The sequence below is a fragment of the Orcinus orca genome, chromosome 17 (genome assembly GCF_937001465.1).
Source record: "Orcinus orca chromosome 17, mOrcOrc1.1, whole genome shotgun sequence".
NCBI classification, from domain to species: Eukaryota; Metazoa; Chordata; class Mammalia; order Artiodactyla; family Delphinidae; genus Orcinus; species Orcinus orca.
In genome coordinates this window covers 653,158-678,933 of record NC_064575.1, presented here as the reverse complement: position 1 = coordinate 678,933, position 25,776 = coordinate 653,158, and the positions used below count along the sequence as shown (strand labels likewise).

The 25,776-nt window shown below is 43.3% G+C and overlaps 1 protein-coding gene and 1 long non-coding RNA gene across 2 annotated transcripts in view; one reads left to right on the top strand and one right to left on the bottom strand.

The window, feature by feature from the left end:
• Positions 1-5,965, bottom strand: part of UBE2V2 (ubiquitin conjugating enzyme E2 V2) — a 33,737-nt gene extending 27,772 nt beyond the window's left edge. Inside the window, exon 1 of the mRNA XM_004275027.3 lies at positions 5,819-5,965. Within this exon, the coding sequence (XP_004275075.1) occupies positions 5,819-5,834 (16 nt within the window). The 5' untranslated portion in view covers positions 5,835-5,965. The remainder of the gene's footprint in view (positions 1-5,818) is intronic.
• On the top strand, positions 5,944-8,472 carry LOC125961626 (uncharacterized). The gene is made up of 2 exons (XR_007472563.1): positions 5,944-7,636; positions 7,758-8,472. It is a non-coding gene; the product is annotated as an uncharacterized LOC125961626 (long non-coding RNA).
• Positions 8,473-25,776: the final 17,304 nt, after the last annotated feature.

Here is a 25,776-nt window from a genome sequence, read left to right as displayed (position 1 = left end):
ACCGGACTACTCCCTCACACCACACACAAAAGTAAACTCAAAATCCATCAACGACTTAAATGTAACACCTGAAGCCTTAAAATTTCTAGAAGAAAACTTAGGCAGTATGCTCTTTGACATCAGTCTTAGCAATAATTTTTTGGATGTCTCCTCAGGCAAGGGGGAAAAAAAAGCAAAAATAAGCAAATGAGACTATATCAAACTAAAAGCTTGGCACGGTGGAGGAAACTATCAACATAACACAAAGGAAGCCAACAGGATGGGAGAAGACATTGGCAAACACTACGTCTGATAAGGGATTAATATCCAAAATATACAAAGAACTCATACTACTCAACATCCAAAAAAGCAACCTGATTTAAAAAATGGGCAGAGGATCTGAATAAGACATCTTTCCAAAGACACACAGATGGCCAACAGGCACGTGAAAAGACGGTGCTCAACATCACTAATCAACAGGGAAATGCAAATCAAAACCACAATGAGACACCACCTCACACCTGTCAGAACTGCTGTCATCAAAAAGACAACAAAAAACAAGTTAGCAAGAATGTGGAGAAAACGGAACCCTTGTGCACTGTTGGTGGGAATGTAAATTGGTGCAGCCACTATGGAAAACAGTACGGAAGGCCCTCAAAAAATTAAAAATAGAGCTACCATACAATTCAGCAATTCTACTCCTGGCTATTTATCCGAAGAGAACAAAAGCACTATTTCAAAAAGATATATGCACCCTTATGTTCACTGCAGCATTATGCACAATAGCCAAGATATGAAAGCAACGTAAGTTCCCATCAATACATGAATGGATAAAGATGATGTGGAAGGTGCACACACGTGCGTGCACACACACACACACAAATACACTGTAATACCATTCAGCCATAAAAAAGAATGAAATCTTGCCATCTGCGACAACACGGATGGACCTAGAGAGTATTATGCTGAGAAATAAGTCACAAAGACAAATGCTGTATGATTCCACTTACATGAAGCAACCAAAAAGTTTATAGAACACAGCGTGATACAGAAGCAGAATCAAAGAACCTGTAATCAAGAAACTAGCTCTGGACTCAGCATCTAGCTAAGTAATCTTGTGAAAGTCATTTCATATCTAGATAGCGCTCATCTATAAAATATACTTTGCCTAGAGCCTAAATGATTCATAATGTACTTTCCATGAGCACTACTATTCCCATATATGTATAAGGACCTATACAAGCCATAAGGACCTCTCTCCCCTTCTGTAGTTTCAAACTTTGCTGAGTTCCAACTTAAACTGAAAATAACATCTGCTCTTACACAAGTCAGCAAAGACTGTGTAAACAAGAATACACTTCCAAACCCAGGCCTGAAGTCCCATCTTACAATAATATCTCAAAGATTTACTTATAAATACATCTGCTCTTTTAAAACAGTTAACTACTTTTGAAACAAACTTTTTTATACGCGGGCCTCTCACTGTTGTGGCCTCTCCCGTTGCGGAGCACAGGCTCCGGACACGCAGGGCATGTGGGATCTTCCTGGACCGGGGCACGAACCCGCGTCCCCTGCATCGGCAGGCGGACTCTCAACCACTGCGCCACCAGGGAAGCCCCTGAAACAAACTTTTGAACACCGGATTTCATTCCATTTGTTCTAGTCTACATACCTCACATCCATTTTGAAGTTTTGCGTCAAACAGCTCCCCAAATACTTGCTAAGTGGATGTTTCCACATATGGGCAATCTCCGCTTTTCATGGTTTCCACACGCGTGACTTTCAGTTACCACGGTTTAGCGAGACACCAGTCCCCCAACAACAGGGTTCAGACTCCAGTCTCCATGGTACGCAATGAGTACGCGCACAGAGCTCACACGTGGCTGCTAGCTCCTCAGTCCACAGGTCACCATGTGAGTGACAGACGAGCAGTCCCGACCAGCAGCCAGCACTTCACAGCTTTCAGTGTGTACCTGAGGCTCACTGCGCATCTCTTACTCAGTTAACAGAGAGCAAAGCATGGAATAGAGTTGCCTCCTTGTCTACCAGTGACAGTCCATAAAAATAGCCAACAAAGGTGAAAGTCCAGCAAAGAAACAAGAACTGGCAACACGGGAAGTGAAATCTGAACAAATGTAAAGAGAGTCACAGAAGAAATTTGACCGTGGGAACATTGGAGAGACTCCGGAAAAGCAGGCAGAGGAATTCTGTGAACATGAGCTTATTGACATAAATGAGGAAAGGAGATGTAGGAAAAGGATGACCGTGTCCCAGAGGAAGTGAAAAACTTCACAATAAAGAAACTCTCAGAGATATTTCCTAACACTGAAAGCACAAATGACAAAATACTGGAAGCAGATCCAAATTCTGGAGTATGACAATTCACCAAAGCACAGAAAAGATACTTGTTCCACATAAGTTATACGATAAAAAGATAAGGCAAGCATTGTTCAAACTAATCTTGACAAGCGTTTTATAACCAAAAACACTAGTTCTTAATCTCTCACGTTTAAACTACAGTGTACTAAACAAATGTTAGTTTTACTATTTTTTCCATTTTTTCTATATGCTTGTAACCCCAGGAATTTTCAATGTTTCAGCAAACATTTTCAAAGGTCACAGAATCATCATAATTTTTCTCACTTAGTAAGATTGCTCTGAACAGTTTCAGTATGCCACCCAAACTACCATGCAAAGGGAGGACTGCTGATAGGTTGTATTGCCTGACGATATTATCAAGAGCAAACATACGTCAAGAGCACCCAGGTTCCTAACTCACATAGACAAATCTACCAGGCCTGTTATTAAAGTCTCAAGAGGGAAATACCCTGGACTATTACAGTTCAGCTCTTGTATTGTTTAATTTCCAGGTTCTCTTCTTCTATTACTACTCCCAAGTTCTGCCCATATCCACAAATCTTCATCCTGAAGATGGGGAAAACAAACAAAATCATGTAGTCCAAACTTTTCATAGAAGGGACGGAAAAGCAAGGCTTATGAGACTCACTGCACGCCTAGCATGGCAATCTACCAGGGCAGCAGGGGAATCAAAACACAGCCAACCCAGTTCCTGTTCCAGTAAACATAATGCTTCCCACTTCTGAAAAAGGTAATTAGGCTTCACTGTGGTTGTTTTCCACCTATATGGCTTACGTAGACTTACCACACTTTTTAATCTAACATTAATACTTCTTTTAGTGCTGAGATGTGATTAAATTTTTGAATCACAGGTACTAAATATACTAACAAATTTCTATCCCAAAGAGTCGTGTTTCTTAAGCCGTGTCCTATGAAATCATCTTGACCCCCAGAGGTGACTGTCTCTTGGGAAAGAGGAACCTAGCCAGTGGGGTCTCCACCACAGCCCTACTTCTGTCCACGAGAAGCATCTGACAGTCTGAAACAAGGATTCTGCTAGGAAGAGAAGTATGAAAGCCACTCTCAAGCCTAAAAGGAAGTAAGATTCCTGATTTCAGGATTATTCCAAATTCATAATTGCTCATGATGGAAAAAGCACTAGACTGAGAGTAAAAAACCTGATTCTGATCTGGACTCTACTGCTAACCAACTATGTAAAACCTTATATTTCCTCAGGCCTCAGTTTACTCAACTGCATAACAAAGAGGACCAAATGGTATGGCAAAGTATCGTATCGGTCAGCTTAGAGGTCTCAGTCTAGTTAGAATTCTTCCTGCCAATTTTTCTTCCAGTAACAGAAAGACTAAAAGCATATGATTTAGGAAATGCAAGTTAAAATATAATGCTTTAGTTAAAATTTTAAAAAATATGTCAGGTGTCTTTTTCTTTTTGGACTATTAAAGAGCTATTTTTATCAAGATTATTTTGGCTTAAATAAAAAATCATGGGACTTCCCTGGTGGCGCAGTGGTTGAGGGTCCACCTGCCGATGCAGGGGACGCGGGTTTGTGCCCCAGTCAGGGAGGATCCCACATGCCGCGAAGCAGCTGGGCCCGTGAGCCATGGCCGCTGGGCCTGTGCGTCCGGAGCCTGTGCTGCACAACGGGAGAGGCCACGGCAGTGAGAGGCCCGCGTACCGCAAAAAACAAAAAAACAAAACAAAAAAACATGTACAGTACACCCTAATTTTAAAATTTCAAGCTTTATCACATTTATTTCACATATACACGGGTACTGTTTCCCTCCCTTGCTACCAAGAGGCAAACAATACAAAAGTAGAACTAAGAGAAAATATAATTTAAAAATAGTTTCGAAACATAGTCCAGAACTGCTTCTGCACTCCCCTCTCCCCAAGCTGGACGATAGTGTCAATGTTGTAAAGCACAGAAAAGGAATAAACGGTATATGAAATTCGCCAAGGCAATTTTTAACAACAGTTTCGAAACAAATTTCAGTGATTTAAGAAAACATCAACTAACTGCCTAAAAGATATTCTTTCTGATTATGCTCAGGTTTCAAATCTCATAAATTTAAAAGCAGCGTAAATGTAACAATTAGAATGCTGAAATATAAACTAGAAAATACAAGCTTCCAATGTACAATAAACGTGCTAGTAATCTCTCAGCAACTTCTTTATAATTCATAGTCAACTTCCAAAAATGACTCACTGTGGTTAACAAAGGGCACCTGCCATTAACATAATCTAATCATTGGTCTTTTCAAAATATTTCCACACTCTCTCACAGGTACAACGTTAGAGGGGAGAAAAATTGTATTTAAATAAAAAAGTGAAATCCACAAAATGAAGATTATCAGTCAAACTGAAACGCACCACTTTACTACTAAATTTTCAAGAACCTTCAGGTACGAAGCACAACTCTTAAAAAGACATGGAGTTTTAATGCACAAGCACACTCGATTTCAAATAGCAAGGACAGTAAAGTTTTAACACTAAAATGTCACTTTTTAAATCATCCACGCTTTACTAGCTAGCTCTGACCTCAAGTGTATCGAAATAGCTCCCCAACGCTAAAATCGTTAAACAGCTTATCCTGACACCTGTACGTAATAAAGATGCGATACAAAAGACGCAATTCTTCATTAAAATGAAGGGAGAACGGCACTACTTTAAAAATACCCATCACAACATACACCGAAGCCTTCCACGTAAGTACACAAAGACTTGAAAATTCGTGTTATTATGCAATGATGGCATGAAATACAAAACCACACTGTTCCACAGCCACGGTTCAATAATGATTAGAAAAATTAAAGACCATACGTCTTAACGTTTTAAGTAATAAAACTGTCCCCCTTTAACATTTTGTAATGGTCAAATTTCTAAAACCTTAGTGTTAATACCGAATTTCAACGTCTGTGCTCAGAGGAAACTAAAACTATTCAGTACGAGAAGAGCGGAACAGCTAATCTAAGAAACCGCTTTTTCTTCAATTAGCGTTCACCTAGCTCCTTGCTTCTATTTAGTCTGCACCTCAGTTTTTCACTCTAGCGAAAGAAAGACCACACGCATTCAGTCGGTAAGAATGGCCCTGTCCTCCGCCCACGTCAGGGCGAGCCGGGGGGTCGGACCCGCTCCATCCAGGACCCTCACGCGAGGCCTCGCGCGCCCTGGTGGACGCGGCCCGCCCGGGCTCCCCTCCTCGCTCCCGCACCGCCCGCCAGAGCCCCGGGCCAGCCGGCCCGGCCCAGCCCAGCCCCCAGGCACGCAGCCGACGCGCGGGCACGACCGCCGCCCCGACGGCCGCCAGGACCCTCCCTGCTCCGGCTGCGCTCCGCGGAAAGTCCGGCGGCCGGGGGCCCGTACTCCGGCTTCTCCCACACCGCCAGGCCGGCCGCCACCTGTGCGCAGAGGCGCAGCGAGGGCTGGGATGGAAAAGCAGGCGGCCCGGCAGGGTACTGACCTGTGGAGACCGCCATCTTCTCCTGCAGCCCGACGCACCGCCCGGACGCACGCAACGTCCGCGCTACCTCCGGGAGCGCCGCCGCCCGCCCCGCGGCTTCCGGCCCCAGACTCCCGCCCCGCAGCTTCCGGCGCGTCAACGCGGACCCGCCCCGCGGCTTCCGGCTTCCGGCTTCCGGCTTCCTGGGACGGTCCCGCCAAATCAGAGTGCGAGGGTGCAGGTTAAGCTCAGGGAACAGGCTTGAGTCAGTCACCGTGACAGAGAGGAAGAGCGCGAGGCCAGAATGCTCCAGGCGGGGAACGTGCTCCGAGAGCCCGCGCCGGCTCTGACGTCATAGGCGTGCGTCGGAGCAGGTGCGCTAGCGTCGCCCAGAGGGTCGTCCTCGGTCGTGGGGGAGGGTGGCGTCTGTGTGGAGTTCGACGAAGTGCGTGTGGAAATGAGGCCCTGACCAGACAGGGGCGTTGACGGTTCCGTTGAAAATGATTCAAGGAGTGACAAAAAGTTTAAGGAGCCGCTAGAATTAAACCACCTTGTTCGTGCTTTCTTTTGAGATAGGCTCGCGAGAGAAACGTGATAGAAGTCTGTGCCTGAGTCTAGAAAGTTCCTTCCGCTTGTGAGTGATTGGGGAGCATCACTGCGTCCAGAGGGCGGAGCTGCCCACGCGGCTCGGGCGGCCACGGGGACGACCGGGACGACCCCCGAGGCCACGACGTCCCCGGGGCGCGCGGACCTCTCCCCGCCCCGGCCCGCATGAGTGGGGCTCGTTCTGTGGCCGGGCGGTGGGCCTGCTGGGTGGGCTGCTGCTCTCCGTCCTGCACCCCTGTTTACCCGTCCCTTGCACTCTGCGGAGGCTTGGGGAGGAGACAGACCCTCCGCTCGGTTCTGAACGTGGAGGGGGTGTCAGTGCTTGGTCCCAGCCACACCCCCTAAAATGAAGCGGCTGAGTGGGCGCTGTTCGGTTTGGTCTCTGCGATGGGAAGCCTCTGCCGCGGCTCCCGGTGGCCCTCTCTTGGCCTCATGCCTTGCTCTTTAATATCCCTCTGCCTTTTGTGGGAGCTGTGTTAACTGACCAGCTTCCAGCGAATAAGATAAGGCAGTGTCCACTGCGGCGGCACATACCCTAAGATTGGACCGGAGCAGGGAGGATTAGCGTGGCCCCTGCCAGGATGCACGCAAATTCGTGAAGCAGCCCATGTCTTACAGAAATCTGAGCAAGAGTGGGTATCTGTGCACGTATGACTGACTCACCTTGCTGTGCAGCAAGGAACCAACAACACTGTAAAGTGACTCTACGCCAATAAAAATCAATTTTAAAAGAAAGAATAAAATAAGACAGAAGTATGGGGTATTGCTTCTGAGATTTTGTTTAAGAAGACTACATTGCAAGGACTTCCCTGGTCATCCAGGGGTTAGAACCCGGCGCTTCCACTGCCCAGGGCCCGGGTTGGATCCCAGGTGGGGGAACTAAGATCATCCCACAAGCCGCGTGGTGAGGCCCCTGAAAAAAACAGAAAGTAAAAAACGACTGCTAGCTTGCATACCTTGCTCTCTTGCCCCCTCTGAGGGAAGCCAGCTCTCATCTTGACAGCTACCTTACAGAGAAGCCCACATGGCGAGGAACATCAGCCTCTGGCCAATAACTAACCTTGAGGAAGTGAAGCACTCAGTTCAACGGCCTGAGGAGCTGAATCCTGTCAACAGACATGGCGAGGTGAGCTCGAAAGCAGATCAGCCCCACTCAGGTCTTCAGGTGACACTTTGGCCCAGGCAACACCTTAAGGGCCACTCTGCTAGAGTCCTTGAGGCAGAGCGCCCCAGGTAAAGGTTGCCTGATTCCTGATCCTCTGAAAATGAGATAACACATGTTTGTTGTTTTCGGCCACTACATTTTGGCATCATTTGTTCTGCAGCAGCGGGAAACTAATACACTCTCTTACAGTCGCCAAGGTGTGGAAGCAGCCTAAGTGCCCATCAGCAGATGAGTGGATAAAGAAGACGTGGAATATATATACACAATGGAATAGTACTCAGCCGTTAAAAAGAATGAAATTTTAGCGTTGTCAACTACATGGTTGGACTTGGGGGTATTATGCTAAATGAAGCGAGACAGAGAAAGACAAATATTCTGATGTTTTCACTTGCGTGTGGAATCTAAAATATGAAACCGGGCTTCCCTGGTGGCGCAGTGGTTGAGAGTCTGCCTGCCGATGCAGGGGACACGGGTTCGTGCCCCAGTTCAGGAAGATCCCACATGCCGCGGAGCGGCTGGGCCCGTGAGCCATGGCCGCTGAGCCTGCACATCCGGAGCTTGTGCTCCGCAACGGGAGAGGCCACAACAGTGGGGGCTCACATACTACAAATAAAATAAAATAAAATATGAAACAAAAGAATTAATGTAACAAAATAGAAACAGACTCTCACATGTAGAGAACAAACTAGTGGTTACCAGTGATGAGAAGGAGGGAGGAGAGAGAAGATGGAGGGGATTAAGAGGTACAAATATTGTACAGGACAGGGAATACACCCAATGTTTTATAATAACTTTAAATGGCATATAATGTACAAATTTAGAATCACTATGTTGTACACCTGAAACTAATATAATATTGTAAATCAGCTATACCTCAATTAAAAAAAGAAAACTTTGTAAATTTCTCTTGAGATTTCATCTTTGTCTCCGGTATCATTTAGAAGTGTGTAATTCAGTCTACACATATTTTGGGAGTCAGTGAAGGTTTTTGATGCAATGGTAATGGTTACTCAGTATTTGTAAGATTAGCTAATGTACAATTACAGTAATCAGTTATATTCTTACCTTCTTTGTTGTAGATTAATTGACCACAAATGCATGGTTTATTTCTGGGCTCTCCATTCTGACCCATGGATCTATGTGCCTATTTTTGTGCTCATTTCATACTGTTTTTGGTGTTTGTTTTGTCAAAAAGTTTATTTGGACTCACTGTTTTGGCAGAAGCATCTGTACATCAGCCTACTGGTAAGCCAGTGGTGTTTGTAAGTGCCTTTACCTTGTGGACCCTGGGTTAGGGACAGAGGAGGAAACCAGAGAGACAGATGACAGTCCAGGAGAAAGGGAAACCTCACTCGCATACACTGGTGTTTCCACACAGCTCATTTAATGGAAATTGTTAGACCTGGACTAATCCTGTCTTCATTATCTAACTGTGCAGCCCTCTGTAGATCTTAGTTGCCTCATCAGCAACTGATGGGTGAGGACTGAATGATAGCATCATACTGTTTTGACTAATGTAGCTCTGTAGTATAGTCTGAAGTCTAGGAGTGTGATGCCTCCAGCTCTGTTCTTCTTTCTCAAGATTGCTTTGGCTATTCAGGGTCTTTTTTTGATTCCATACAAATTTTAGAATTATTCTAGTTCTGTGAAAAATGCCATTGGTATTTTGATAGGGATTGGTATAAAGCTTTTTTTTTTTTTTTTTTTTGGCAACACTGTGAGGCTTGTGGGATCTCAGTGCCCTGACCAGGGATTGAACCCAGGCCCTGGCAGTGAAAGTACCGAGTCCTAACCACTGTAATGCCAGAGAATTCCTGGGATTGCTATAAAGCTTTTTAAAAAATGAAAACAGAACTTGTCAAAATTTGTGGGATACAGTGAAAGCAGTACTTAGAGGGAAATTTTCAGCATTGCATGCAATGTTAGAAAAGAAGAGAGAAGTGAAATCAGTCGTCTAAGCTTCCACCTTAGGAAACCAGAAAAAGAGCCAATTAAATCCAAAGTAAGCAGAAGTAAAGAAATAATAAAAATTAAGAGTAGAAAGCAATGAAATTGAAAACAGGAAATCCATAGAGAAAATCAACAAAACCAAAATCTGGTTCTTTGAAAAGATCAATAAGCCTCTAGCCAGGCTAACAAGACAGACAGAAGACACATATTACTAATACCAGAAATGAAAGAGGGCACATCACTACAAATCCTATTGACATTAAAAGGATAATAAAGGAAGACTATGAACAAATCTATGCCCCAAATTTGACAACCCAGGTGAAATGGACCAATTCCTTGAAAGATACAATTTGCCAAAGCTTACAGACAAAATAGTACGCATAGGTCTCTCTATATATTATAGACCTATACACTAAAGAAGCAAAATCAACAATCGGTAACTTTCCAAAACAGAAAGCACCAGGCCCACCAATTTTACTGGTCAATTCTATCAGACATTTAAGGAAAAAATTATACCAATTCTCTACAAACTCTTTCAGAAGATAGAACAGAGGGAATACTTCCTAACTCATTCTGTGAGGTCAGCATTACCCTACCAGCAAAACCAAAGACATTATAAGAAAAGAAAACTACAAACCAATCTATCTCTTCAACATAGATGCAAAAATCCTCAACAAAATATTAGCAAATAGGGCTTCCCTGGTGGCGCAGTGGTTGAGAGTCCGCCTGCCAATGCAGGGGACACGGGCTCGTGCCCTGGTCTGGGAAGATCCCACATGCCACGGAGCGGCTGGGCCCGTGAGCCATGGCCGCTGAGCCTGCGTGTCCAGAGCCTGTGCACCATAATGGAAGAGGCCACAACAGTGAGAGGCCCGTGTGCCACAAAAACAAACAAACAAAAAACAAAAAAAAAATTAGCAAATAGAATTCAACAATGTATAAAAAGAATTACACACCATAACCAAGTGGGATTTATCTCAGGGATGCAAGGCTATTTCAACATTCAAAAATCAATGTAATTCATCATATCAGTAGGTTATAAACAAAAGCCACATGATCATATCAATAGATACAGAAAAGCATATGATAAAATCCAACACTCATTCATGACAAAAGTTATCAGTAAAATAGGAATAGAGGGGACTTCCTCAACCTAATGAAGAATATCTGCAAAAAGCCAACAGCTGACATGATAAAGGTAACAAACTAGATTTTCCACTAAGATCAAGAAGAAGACAAGGATGCCCCTTCTCACCACTCCTTTTCAACACTGTACTGGAGAAGAAAGAAAGAAACTTATTTGTTTGCCAATGACATGATTTCCTATGTAGAATATCTGAAAGAATCAACAAGAAAATCTGGAACTAATAAGCAATTATAGAAAGGTTGCAGGATACAAAGTTATCATACAAAAGTCTATCACTTTCCTATGTATCAGTAATGAGCAAGTGGAGTTTGAAATTAAAAACAGTGCTAATATAAGCACCCCCCAAATTACTTAGTTACAAACCTAACTACATATAAGATCTATCTGAGTAAACTTACAAAACTCTGATAAACAAAATCAAAGAAGAAATAAATAAATGGAGAGATATTTCATGTTCTTGGATAGGAAAACTCAATATCATCAGGATGTCAGTTCTTTCCAAATTAATCTATAGATTCAGTGTGATCCCAATCAAAATCCCAGTATATATCCTGATTCTAAAGTTTATACCAAGAGGCAAAGACCCAGGGTAGCCAACACAATATTAAAGGAAAAGAGCAAAGTTGGAGGACTGACCCTGTTTGAATTCAAGACTTTCTACGAAGCTACAGTGACGAAGACAAAATCGTATTGGTGAAAGAATTGATAAATGGAACAGAATAGAGAGTCCATAAATAGACCTATATAAATAGAGTCAACTGATCTTTGACAGGCAGCAAAGGCAATACAATGGAGCAAAGGTAGTCTTTTCAACAAATGATACTTGAGCAACTGAACATCCAGGTGCAAAAAAAAAAGATTCTAGACACAGACCTTATGCCCTTCACAAATATTAACTTGAAATGGATCACAGACTGAAGTATATAATGCAATACCATAAAATTCCTAGAAGTTAACATAGGAAAAAGCCTAGATGACCTTGGGCTTGGCAATGACTTTTTAGGTAAGACACTGAAGGTACCATCCATGAAAGAACTGATAAGCTGGACTTAAGTTAAAATTTTCTGCTTTGCAAAAAAACACTGTCAAGAGAATGAAAAGACAAGCCACAGACAGGAGAAATATTTATAAAAGACCCATCTCATAAAGGACTCTTATCAAATTATAAGAACTTTTAAAACTCAACAATAAGAAAACAAACAATCTGATTGAAAAGTGAGCTAAAGACCTTAGCAGACACCTCACCAAAGAAGAAATACTGATGGCAGATAGCACATGAAAAGATGCTGAACATATGTCATCAGGGAAAGGCAAACTAAAACAGCAATGAGATATTGCTACACACCTATTAGAATGGCCAAACCCAGAGCACTGATAGCACCAGATGCCAGTGAGGATGTGGAGCCACAGGAATTCTCATTTGTTGCTGGTGAGGATGAAAAATGGTGCATCCGGGGCTTCCCTGGTGGCACAGTGGTTAAGACTCCGTGCTCCCATCGCAGGGGGCCAGGGTTTGATCCCTGGTTGGGGAACTAGATCCCACATGATGCAACTAAGCGTTCACATGCCACAACTAAAGATCCTGCATTGCAGCAAGGAAGATCCCACACACAGCAACAAAGAGCCCACATGCCACAACTAGGACCCGATGCAGCCAAGTAAGTAAATAAATAAATAAAAATTTTAAACTGGTGCAGTCACTTTGGAAGCAGTCTGGCAGTTTCTTACAAAACTAAATATACTCTTCCTATATAATCCAGCAGTTTTGCTCCTTGATATTTACCCAAAGGAGTTGAAAACTTATGTTCACTCAAAACGTACACATTAATGTTTATAGTAGCTTTATTCATGATTGCCAAAACTTGGAAGCAGCCAAGATGTTAGTAGGTGAATGGATACATAAACTGTGATGTACAGTATATAGACAGTGGAATATTATTCAGTGCTTTAAAAAATGAGCTATGAAGTCATGAAAAGACAGGGAAGAAACAAATGCATATTACTGTATATTAAGTGAAGGAAGCTAATCTGAAAAAGGCTACATACTGTAGGACGTTCTGGAAAAGTCACAACTGTGGAGACAATAAAAAGATCAGTGGTTGCTAGGAGTTACGGGAGAGGGAGGGATGAGTACACAGAGCACAGAGGACTTTTAGGGCAGTGGAACTACTCTGTATGATGTTATAATGGTGGATACATGTCATTATACATTTGTCCAAGCCCATGGAGTGTACAACACAGAGAGTGAACCATAATATAAACTGTGGGCTTTGGGTGATTATGATGCATCAGTGTAGGTTTATTGTAACAAGTTTACCATCTGGTCAGGGGTGTTGATAATGGGGGACACTATGCATGTGTGGGGGAGGGACATATATGGGAAATCACTCAGTTTTGCTATGAACCTAGACTGCTTTAAAAAAAAAAAAACTATTTAAAATAAAAATTCTCCAGTGGCTTTCGTCATACTCAGCTGAAGTTCTTGCAATGGCCTGGAAGGCTCTACATGGTCTATTCCCATGCCTGCTCCCTTATCTCCCATCTTCACCTCCTACTCCTCTCCTCTTCGCTCTTTCTTACCCAACCCGTGTGCTTCCTCACTATCCCTCCAACAATGAAGATTCACAACCACTCCAGGGTCTTGTCACTGGCCATTGCTTCTACTTGGACCTCTTTCCCTCCCAGTACATCTCAGCTGAACATCATCCCTGCCCGCTTCTTGCAGTCTCTTGCCAGTACCTCTAGAGGTTCCCCTGTTCTCAGTCAGGCTGATCAGATCCCATCACCTGGGATTTGGACAGGGATTATTGCTGGCTGTGCTCTGCTAGAGCAACCTCCCAGGGGAAGGACTACAAATTTCTGCTATCCATTCCAGCCACCCCCAGACGGAGTGCATCCTTTCTGAAGTGTCCTGGCAGGCAAAGTGGTAGGGTGAAAGTAGACTCATTATTCACTGTGTACTGAGAGCTGACTGTTCAAACCCAGAACCCCGTAAGTAAGCGTTTTCACGACAGTGCCAAGATTAACGTGTCGGCGCTCTCAATTCTCCTCCTCCTGTTAGAATACTGACTGGTTGTCATGGTGTTAAGTCCACATTCAGTGGGTCCATTCTTCTTCCTCACATTCAGCAGCTGGAGCATTCTTAAATCTAAATAAACAGGAGATAATGAAAACCAAGATAATACAGATGGAATTTGTTGTTACTCCCTTGTTTTTTTTTTTTCTATGAAGGGGATTCTGAGGAACATTGGTAATGTTTGAAGTTTTAAGTCCATAGCTGGGAAGAACGGACAACCACTGAAATAATGTGAACTGCATATGCTAAAAGTAGGGAGGTGACTCGGGGTTACATAGAACTCCTTGAGAGGGAGGATCTGACATAAAGTCATAAATTTCCTAGATATGTAAATTCCTTTTTTTTTTTCTGTTTTTTTTTTGTGTGTGTGTGCTATGCGGGCCTCTCACTGTTGTGGCCTCTCCCATTACGGAGCATAGGCTCCAAATGCGCAGGCTCAGCAGCCATGGCTCACGGGCCCAGCCGCTCCACGGCATGTGGTATCTTCCCGGACTGGGGCACGAACCCACGTCCCCTGCATCGGCAGGCAGACTCTCAACCACTGTGCCATCAGGGAAGCCCTCTTTTTCTTTTTTAAAGAAAAGAGATAGCAACATAAAATATTTTGTTAATAATTCTGTAATAATTTATTCATGACTATTTCTTTAACACATCCACTTTTAGTTTCTTTTTTTTTTTTCAATTCGGTTGCACCAGGTCTTAGTTGTGGCAGGCGGGCTCCTTAGTTGTGGCTCGCCAGCTCCTTAGTTGTGGCTTGCGAACTCTTAGCTGCAGCATGCATTCAGGATCTAGTTCCCTGACCAGGGATCAAACCCGGGCCCCCTGCATTGGGAGCGCAGAGTCTTAACCACTGTGCTACCAGGGAAGTCCCTACTTTTAGTTTCTTATACACCTTTCAGATAAACATTTTTATAATTCTTCTTATATTCTATATATTATTTACTACTTTCAGTAAAAAATATTTTTCCACTCAATCTTCATAATTATAATTTTAAAGGCTTTAAAATATTTATCACATTATCAAGCCATTCTCTTAATTTTGGACATTTGTCTGCTTCCAGGACTCTTCCTAGAACAAGTTCCTCTATCTATATCTTTAGGCAGTTAGGGGAAAGGCCAGAGGTTCTTCCTGAGTCTTTTGGGCCTTAAAAATAATCATCCTAGGGACTTCCCTGGTGGTCCAGTGGTAAAGAATCTGCCTCCCAATACAGGGGACACGGATTTGATCCCTGGTCAGGGAACTAAGATCCCACATGCTGCAGGGCAACTAATCCCATGCGCCACAACTACTGAGCTTGCGCACCTCAGTGAGAGAGCCAGCATGCTGCAAATTACAGAGCCCACGTGCTCTGGAGGCTGCACACCACAACTACGAGCCCATGCGCCCTGGAGCCTGCACACCACGACTAGAGAGAGAAAACCCGCACGCCACAATGAAAGATCTCGCATGCCTCGACAAAGATCCCACGTGCTGCAACTAAGACCCAACACAGCCAAAAAAATATTTAAAAAAAATAATCAGCCTAAATTAATCCTTATGTTACTGAACCAAACTCTGGTTTGTTCACCTGATGTGCAGCAAAGCCAATCTACCTGGTTGTGGTGAAGGAAAGTACAGTGTTTACTCACAGGCGCCAAGCAAGGAGAACAGGCAGCTAGTGCTCAAAGGACCCAAACTCCCTGAGGACTTTCAGGGAAGGGTTTTTAAGGCAACATTAGGGGTGAGGGTCGCAGGGTGTGGGATCAGCTCATGGACATTCTTCTGACTGGTGATGAGGTAACAGGGTCATGTTGGGGGAATATTAATCATCAGTCTTCTCATTCCAACTGAAACCACACAACTGGTCTCAGGAATTAATGCAGCTCATGTTCTTCATGTCCCAGCACAGAAAGAATTCAGTGAGGGACAGAGTGGGAGGTAAGCAGTGGATCTGATTAGTATAGGACACTTGTGAAGGCTACAAGTGGGCAGGCAAGAGGGCTCCACCCTGAGAACTAAGTGAGCTACATTTTTACCATCAAAGGAAAAGTGGGGAGGGGGAGAAGACCACCTTCTTCCTCATTCTTTGAGTGGGCATCAAGTTTACATCACTAGCTCCTCCTTTGTGTCTTAAAAGCAGAAATAACAGTTCTGTATAACAGTTGGAGTCTTCAGTACACCACTTCTGATAATGGAGACAACCACCAAGCAAAAGATCAGGAAAGAAATAGAAGACTGAACAATACGTGGACGAGTAGGACACTTCACTCAACAACAGCATCACCCATGGTTTTCTCAAATGCACATGGAACAGTCTGCAGGATAGACTGTCTGTCACAAAATAAGTCAAACAAATTTTTAAAAGATTGGAATCATGCTGAGTATCTTTTCTTATCACAATGAAATGAAACTTAAATCATTAACAGAAGGAAAACTGGATAATTCACAAATATGTAGAAATTAAACAATACACTCTGAAACAACCAGTGTGTCAAAAGAGCAATCACAAGGGAAATTTTTTAATTTCCTGAGAATACAGTATAGCAAAACTTAACGGGATGTGGTGAAAGCGGTGTAAAGAGGGAAATGTATAGCTGTAAACACATACATTAAAAAAGAAGAAAGATCTCAGATTAATAACCCAATTATACAGCTTAAGGGACTAGCAAAGGAAGCGCAAACTAAGCCCAAAGCTAACAGAGGAAAGAAACAGGAACAAAACAATAAAGATTAGAGTGTAGGAAAACAAAATAGAGACTAGGAAGACAATAAAACCAATGAAATCTGAAGATGGCTCTTTGAGAAGATAAACAAAACTGACAAAACTTTAGCTAGACTGACTAAGGAAAAAAGAAGACTCAAATGACTAAAATCAGAAATAAAAGTGGGGATATAACTAATGATTATACAGAGATAAGAAAGGATTGTAAGAGACTGCTATGAACAATTGTACACTAACAAATGAGATAACCTAGAGGAAATGGACAGATTCCTAGAAACACACAATCTCCTGAAACTGAATTATGAAGAAATAGAAACTCTGAATAAACCTGTAACCAGTAAGAAGATTGAATCAGTAATAAAAAAATTTCCTAACAAAGAAAAGCCCTGGATCAGATGGCTTCACTGGTGAATTTTACCAAACATCTAAAGAATTAATGCCGATCCTCTCAAATGCTTCCCAAAAATTAAAGAGGAGGGAACACTTTCTAATGCATTCTGTGATGTCAGCATTACACGATACCAAAGCCAGACAAAGACAGCAAGAATAGGAAACGGCAGACCATTAACCCTTATGGATATTGATGTAAAAATTCTCAACAAAATACCATAAGCTGAAATCAGCAGCATAGTACAAGGATTATACACCATGACTAACTGGGTTATATTCCAGTAATGCAAAGTTTGTTCACATGATACACCACATTAATAGAATGAAGGAAAAAAATCACATTGTAATCCTTATTCATGCAGTGAAAGCATTTGACAAAATTTAACACCCTTCCGTGATAAAAACACTCAAAAAAACTAGAAATAGAAGGAAACTTCCTCAAGATCATAAGGCCACATATGAAAAACTTGTAGCTAACAACATTCTCAGTGGTGAAAGACTGAAAGCTTTTCCCATAAGATCAGCAATAAGGTTGCTCACTTTGCTGCTTCCATTTAATGCATTATTGGAAGTTTTAGAACAGTTAGGCAAGATAAAGGGGTAAAACTTATCCAAATTGGAAAAAAATAAATAAAATTATCTCTGTTTGCTGATGACATGATCTTGTAGAAAATCCTAAAACTTCCACACACAAAAAAACTTTTGGAACTAAGAACCTAATTCAGCAAAGTGGCAGGATACAAAATCAACACACAAAAGTCAGTTGCATTTCTATACACTAACAGTGAACAATTTGTGATGGAAATTATGAAAACCATTTCATTTATAATGGCATAAGAAATAGGAATAAATTTAACCAAGGAGGAGAAAAGCTTGTACGCTGAGCAGTGTTGAAAACATTGCTGAAAGAAACTAAAGAAGACATGCATAAATGGAAAGTCAGCCCATGCTCATGGATTGGAAGACGCAGCCTTAAGATGGAAATACAGTGGTGTCCCTGCAGGTCAGCAGACAGCAGAGCAGCTTGGGCAGACGGGCGTTGCCAGGACCTGCAGGGAAGGCGGTGCCCTTGCCATCGGGGCTGTGCTCACAGCTGCTCCTGGGGGAGGGGCCTTCCTCCGCCAACAGGTGAGCAGGCAGCTCTGGGCCCAGGGGGGAGTGCACCTGCTGACGGAACGGCTGCTCCCTTACTGCCCCTTGGTCTCCGGCAGACGCCTCCTGGGCCAGCCCAGCCCAGACAATCCAGGGAACGGAATTCCACGAAACACAGTTCCAGCTTGACCAGGCTGACAGCAAACACAGCCACCACACGTACAGAATACTTACAACCCGAGAACTAACTGAATAGTCTGTTTGTTGGCAAGTCAGGAGGCTGTGAATGCTCATGTGAGGTCACTGGACTGTGCTCTAATTTTGAGCACAAATGACGTCTCCTGCCTGTTGTCTGTCTAAGAATTCAACGTGCACAGTTGAGGACACTCATCATGTTGGTTTGCACAGAGCCTCTTTTTACCATTCAAACCATAATTTTATGCTTGAAGATATGTCAGCAGGATTTATGAAACATATTTTAGATTATTTCCAGTTCATAAATGGCTTTCATAGGGGTAATGTGTATGTATATATGTCTAATTATTTTAGATACTTCTGAACTTACAGTGACTTCACTCTTTGCTTTCTCTTTTCCACCTTGATCTAAAGTAGAGTACTTTTTTCACATGCTATTTTCAGAACTAAGTGTATCTTCTGATGGTTGAAATAGATGTTTCGATTACTGTCTCTGCTCTTGCCATTTATACAACACTTGAAATTTTTTTTAAACAACTTTTAAAAAAAATATTAATTCATTTATTTATTTGACTGCACTGGGTCTTATTTGTGGCATGTGGGATCTTTATTGCCGTGTGCGGGATCGTTCTTTTTTTTTTACTTGCGGCATGCGGGCTCATAGTTGTGGCACGTGGGCTTGTAGTTGTGGCATGCAGGCCTGTAGTTGTGGCACACAGGCTCATAGTTGTGGCATGCATGCGAGATCTAGTTCCCTGACCTGGGATCACACCCAGGCCCCCTGCATTGGGAGTGCAGAGTCCTAGCCACTGGACCACCAGGGAAGTCCCAACACTTGAAATTTTTTAATGCTTCTGACAGTTTCAGACTTAAAGAAGTAAAAGGAAAAATTGTAAAAGACTTTGAAATGAACTGAGAAGTGCACTGGGTGTATGTGAAGGAAACGTTGTCTGGGTGACCTGATTCTGCAGGTTCTCTGCTCTTTTTTCTGTCTTTGAGCTATTTTACAACTCATTAATTTGTAAAAAACTGGTAATAATGGCCATGATTTTTGTCCATAGAAATACAAATTGTGTCCAGTGATTCCCATAGATTATTCCCTGTGTATAGTCCCATTTTGCTTCAGTTTATAAATTAATACCAATTTTCTTCCATTTTTTACTTGACCCAGTCGTAATTTCTTATTGATTCTCTGATTAACTAGTAAGTTAAAACCTTTGACACTGTCATTTTATCTGTCTCAGTGTCTTGATTATATCTTTTAAAAAATTTTACCAACAGCAAGGAGCTTTATTTATATTCCATACAGTGAATTTCAGTAAGAGCTCATGGCATTCCAGTCGTATTTATGTATTTATTCCACTTCCATCAAGCACTCAGGCCCTGCACTGGGTCCTGGGGAGGAAAGATGAGACCCACAGCAGCAGGTACAGAAAGCACGGTGCTGCAGAGCAAACGTCCCAGAGAGGAGGATGCAGGGCAGTGGGAGGACCGGAGAAGGTTCCTGATTTTGTAGAACAGGTGGGAGTTGGTCAGAGAAGGCATTTTGTGCAGAAGCACCAAGTGAGGGGGAGCATGACACACCCAGAGGTGAATGGGGGGCAGCTGAAGGAAGGTTGGCACCTTCGTCCACTTGGACTGCTATCACAAAATAAAGTACCAGAGAATGGGTGGCTTATACGCGACAGAAGCTTATCTTTCATGGTTCTGGGGGCTGGCAAGTCCAGGATCGTGGCGCCAGCAGGTTCAGGGGCTGGTGAGAGCCCTCTCCCAGGGTTGCAGAAAGCCAACTGTATCCTCTTGGGATGGTCGCTCTCGGGTCTCTGTTATGAGGGCAGTACTCCCATTGTGGGGCTCTGCAATCACCTCCCATATGCCCACCCGCTAATACCATCACTTTGGGCATTAAGCTTCAATGTAGGAATTTTAGGGAGACTCAACATTCAGCCCACAGCAGCTGGGGAGCTGGACACGGGCCCCTGCCAGCCTGAGGAATGAAGGTCCTACTAAGCAGCTTTGGGGGTCATTGAAGGACTGCACGTGGTAGGTCCCACAAACAGGAAGCTGTTTCTGCAGGAAGAGATGCTGCTCTGTCCTTAGAGTCAGGGAAGGAGAGTGCCTTGCTGCCCGCACGGATCAGCTGCTGCTTCTGCGTCTGTAGTATTATCTGAAATTCAGGGGCAAAGAGCTCTGCTCCTAAGTGGCGTTGGAGTTGGACAAAGTGGAAAAAATTCTATTTTGCTCCTCTTTGATGTATATTTCATCTTAAGTTTATCTGAGACATTTTTCCAAAGAAGGCACACAGATGGCCAACAGGCACATGAGAAGATGCTCGACATGGTTAATCATCAGGGAAATGCAATCAAAACCACAACGAGACACCACCTCACACCTGTCAGAATGGCTGTCATCAAAAAGACAACAAACGGCCAAGTGCTGGTGAAGATGTGGAGAAAAGAAGCCCCCGTGCACTGTTGGTAGGAGTGCAACTTGGTGCAGCTGCTGTGGAAAACAGCCTGGAGGTGCCTCAAAAAACTAAACATAGAGCTGCCTGCAATTCCACTCCCAGGTACATATCCTGAAAAGAAAACAAAACACTAATTGAAAAAGATACATGCACCCCAATATTCACTACAGCATTGTTTACAATAGCCAAGATATGGAAGCAACCTAAGTGTCGTTCAACAGACAATTGAGTATTACTCAGCTATGAAAAAGAGTGAAACCTTGCCATTTGCAGCAACATGGATGGACCTGGAGGGTTTTATGCTGAGTGAAATAAGTCAGATATTTATATGACTCTAAAAAGTAAAACAAACTAGTGAATATAACAAAAAAGAAACAGACTCACAGATGTAGAGAGCAAACCAGTGGTTACCAGTGAGGGGGCATAGTAGGGGTCATGGAAGAGTTAGAGGCATAAACTACTGTGTGTAAATAAATAGGCTAGCATTATACTGTACAGCACAGGAATATAGCCAGTATTTTATAATAACTATAAATGGAGCATAACCTCTAAAAATTGTGAATCACTATGTTGTGCACCTGAAGGTAAAATGATATTGTAAATCAACTGTACCTCAATAAAAAATTTGATATATCTGTGCAACCTTCATATCTAGTTGTTAATATGCAGAGGGCACAAGATGTAAAAGCAAATTATTATTATTTTAAACACACGGGCTTATCAACAACATGAATCAGTCTTTCCTTGGTGGATGAAGTTCTATTTTCTTTAATAACAGCTACTAATTAAGCAACAGAATAGTTTACCATGACATTAACCTTGTTCTAAAAGAATCATTAATGTGTAAAATCAACAGTTTGGAAAGCACCTGGACCCCACAGTCAAAGCCTATTTCATGGAACTGTCTGTTCTTTATCCATGAGAAGTTGAGTTTGTGTAGGATTATCTACAGTCTGGAAATCTGATACTGAGAATAAGTGAGCAGGGTGTTTCACACGCTTGATAATTCGCCAACCTGGCATCTTTTCTTCTGAAGGCCCTTCTCACTTACAAATTCATTCTGAGCAAAATTTCACATTTGACAGTGTTTTGATGTATAAGTCCTTCCAGATATTTTGCATTTTGACAGCAAACTCCAGAGTTACAGTGCCAGCTGGGATAATTCGGCAAGTTTAGGTTCTGGGACAGAGCAGCTGGGAGGATTGGGTAGGGTCACAAGGAGCGATGTTATCAACGCTTGGCGACGGTTACTGAGTAACCAAGGACGGGCTGTGCCTGGTGCTGAAGCTTTCTGCTGTGACCATAATTTCTACTTCTTTGCCTGCCTTTACTGTATCCTTTTTTAATTTACAGGAGTCTTGTAAGAAACAGTCATTAAAGTTTATTCCTGAGTCCAATGTGGTTTTGCTATAATAATGCCAAAGTCCTGAGGAGGAGCATGTTGCCAATTAAATCATTATTCTCTAGCGCTTTAGCCCTTTGCAAAGCTCCATGGTTCAGGGGGAAGAGGTTTCATGCACTTAAAATACACATCGCCGAGCTTGAGTTTGGCCCTCTGGTTCCTCAAAAGTTCAGAATGTATCTATCAGGTAGAAACAGTTTTCAGGGATCTTTTACTGTAAACCCTGTTCGAAATAATCACAGCAGATAGCTTATAGGAAGCCTTAGCACAGATGCTGTATGTTATATAATATTGTGTTACAATATAATTTTCCAACTAAGGAAAGACTGTTTTCATTTTTGTGAGATTGTGTGTTTAGGCTTCACAGTACTTCAAGCCATCAGATCACACACTTTGCCTGTGAAATCCCACTGAAGGTCGAAGAGCCTGTGCCAGAAGCCCAGGCGTCTGAGCAGCAGGAGAGAAGTCAGGGGCTGCTGAACGTTACAAGCCGAAAACGTCGCCGAATCAGATGCTTCCATGTAAGGGCTGATGCTGTTCTGTTGGGGCAAAGCAGGGCCCACCTGTCCCACTGCTCCCAGGTGGTTCTGGAACAGATGCTGCGGAAGGCTGCGCCTTCCCGGCAGACAGCCTCCTACCTTTGCAGAGATCGGCCCTGCATTTCAGCCCTCAGCGCGAGGAGACACCGCCAAGGGGAGGCGGCTGCATCAGCGGATTCTCTTTCGCGGGGGAAAGAGCTGGACCGGTGTCTTCCTCCAGCCCTCCCAGTTTGGGGGCCGCAGAGATGTGCCTGTGGAATGGGAGCAGCACTTCCCCGCGGGGCTGCTGGGAAGGGAGGACACGGCACGTGGCTGAGCGAGGCGTGTTTGTTAAATAAAACACGGAGTCCATCGCTCCGTCTCTGCAGAGGCTGATAAAGCCTGGGAAGAAAGGGAAACAGATTTTAAAGTTTATAACTTGACATTTGCAACAATAGAGAGCAGTGAGAGGAGAATCCAAAGGATAAACACCCCTGAGGTTTTTTGTTTTTAGATTCCACATGTAAGTGAGATCATAACAGCATTAGTCTTTCTCTGTCTGACTTATCTCACTTAGCATAATACCCTCTAGGTCCATCCATGTTGTCACAAATGGCAGGATTTCCTTCCTTTTTATGGATGAATAATATTCCATTGTGTGTATAGTTACATACATATATATAAATATATATATATATATATAAAATTTCACATCTTTTTTATCCATTCATCCATCAATGGACACACAGGTTGTTGCCATGTCTTGGCTACTGTGAATAATGCTGCAATGATCATGGGGCCCATGAGGTTTTATAGATTTCTCTTTTTATCTGGAAAATTTGTAGTTGCCTTGGAAAAAGTCCCTGCCTTCATGGAGCTTCTGTGCTAATGGAAGCAGACTAACAGCAAACTCTTAAATACATATATGAGACAATTTCCCACCATGATAAGTGCTGAAAAGCAAACAGGGTAACAATAAGAGCGGCACAGGTGGCCGCTGGCTCTGTTCTCTGGGGCAGGTGGTTAGGGAGGGGCCCCTTTAGGAAAGGGTCGCAGCTCAGATCATGGGGCAGGTGTTGTAGGAAGCCCTGAAGGGGCCCAGGCAGCAGCGGGCAGCTGAGGAGGGCAACTTGTGGGGCCTCCCTGGTGGTGCAGTGGGTAAGACTCCACGGTCCCAGTGCAGGGGGCCTGGGTTCGAGCCCTGGTCGGGGAACTAGATCCCACATGCATGCCGCAACAAAGGAGCCCTCGAGCCTCAACTGAGGAGCCCACCTGCCACAACTAAGACCCAGTGCAAACAAATAAATAAATTTTTTTTAAAAATGTGGCTTGTGATCCTGAAGCAGAAACATGTATTTTTTTAGTTTTGCTATGAGCATCATTGAGACAATTGATGAAATATGAATGTCTGTAGATTGGGTAACAGTATTAATTAAAAAAAAAATTATTTCATGTTTTTTGGCCGTGCCACCACGCGGCATGCGGGATCTTAGTTCCCCAACCAGGGATCGAAACTGTGCCCTCTGCAGTGGAAGCATGATTCTTAACCACTGGACAGCCAGGGAAATCCCTTAATTTTTCGATCGTTATGAAATTATTTTGTGGTTATTATATAAAGTAAGGTTACTTGTTTTAGGATATACATGGTTTTTAGGAAGTATTTATAAGTAAAGGGGCATCCTGTCTATAAGTTAGTCTCGAATAATTAAAAAAACTTTATAGATAATGATAAAAGCAGGTTCGAGGAAATGTAACAAAGGAATTTGAGTGAAAGGTAAATGGGAATTTTACTAACCTTTTTTGTAAGCCTGAAACTTATTTCAAAAAGTTTAAAAAATTAAATTGCAGAGGCATTTTAAGAAATGACCTCAAATTTAATAAGTAACAGCACTTTCTTAAACTAAATATTTCCTCACCTTGTGCTAAGAGTGAGTCATTACCTTCTGGGTTTCTTCATTCTTGCTGGTGTGTGATTCCTCGGGTGGAGTTGGTTATATTTATGATGGATACTGGGAGTACAGTGGCTTGTGTATGTGTGTGAATCAGGTAAGGCTGCTCCAACTAGCAGGTCTGGGTATCTTTCAGGGTCAAAATTGGAGGGAAAAATTCAAATGCAATTACATTATACTGTAACATTTCAAACATATATTTGTAGGAATTGAGCTGAATTGTATTGTCCTCATAAGAAAAACCTACATTCTACTTATTTTGTTCACAGGAACGTGGTCGGGCACTGACCATGTGCCAGTCGTAAGCACTGAAGACTGGGAGGAAGAGGAGCCAGGATCTGGCCTGGGCAGCCCACATCTGTGTCAACAAACCACCTTCTACAAACGGGAAGGTGCCGGGGAAGGTGCCGTCTTTCCTGCCCCGATACTCCTGAGGGTAAGTGCGGAGGCTCGGCCTCCAAGGGCAGAGCTCTCCCGTGACTCACCCTCTTCCTCTCCTGCTCCGCTGCCTACAGACACCCAACAGGCATCTGTCGGCTCTGCCCTGACAGGATGAGCCCCTCCTGGCTCTCGGAGCCCCCCCAGACCACGTCGCAATTCCACAAGTGACCGGAAATGCGCCCAATTGAGTAAGTTTAGATCCACCATAACGGAAGCCTCATTATGTTAATTCAACTCAGATTCCCGTAAAATCAAACTTTATTTGCAGCCGTAAGTTCCATGTTGGTATTGAATAACAAGGTTTAAAAAAATATCACTACTGTGTTACCTCAGGGGGAAAGCATCTTAGTCACCAGATAAGAGCGCCCCAGAAGGTTCGGGTACTGAGCATACTCGTCACTTAACTTCCTATGTTCTAGCCATGACTGCAGGCGGAGGGTTCACTTTGGTGAAAGCCTGTCTTTATTTCCCGTATCACTCGTCTATGATCTACAGAACTGTGTAAAGGAAGCAGCTCCAGAACCTGATGGCAGCAATGCTGTTTGTTTTGGGTTTTTTTAGTATTTATTTTGACCGTGCCAGGTCTTAGTTGCGACACGCGGGATCTTCATTTGCCGTGTGTGGGAATCTTCAGTTGCGGCATGCATGTGGGATCCAATTCCCCAACCAGGGGTCGAACCCGGGCCCCCTGCATTGGGAACCTGGAAGTCTTAGCCACTGGACCACCTGGGAAGTCTGCAGCAGTGCTCTCTCACTTAGCTTGTAATTGTGCAAGAAGGCACTCTTGTTATGACCTTACTCAGAATGCAGTTTGGGGGGAAGATCAGCTCTCGCCGTGGCCCCGGGGCATTTCCCAGTTGGTTCAGGGAACGTGGCCTC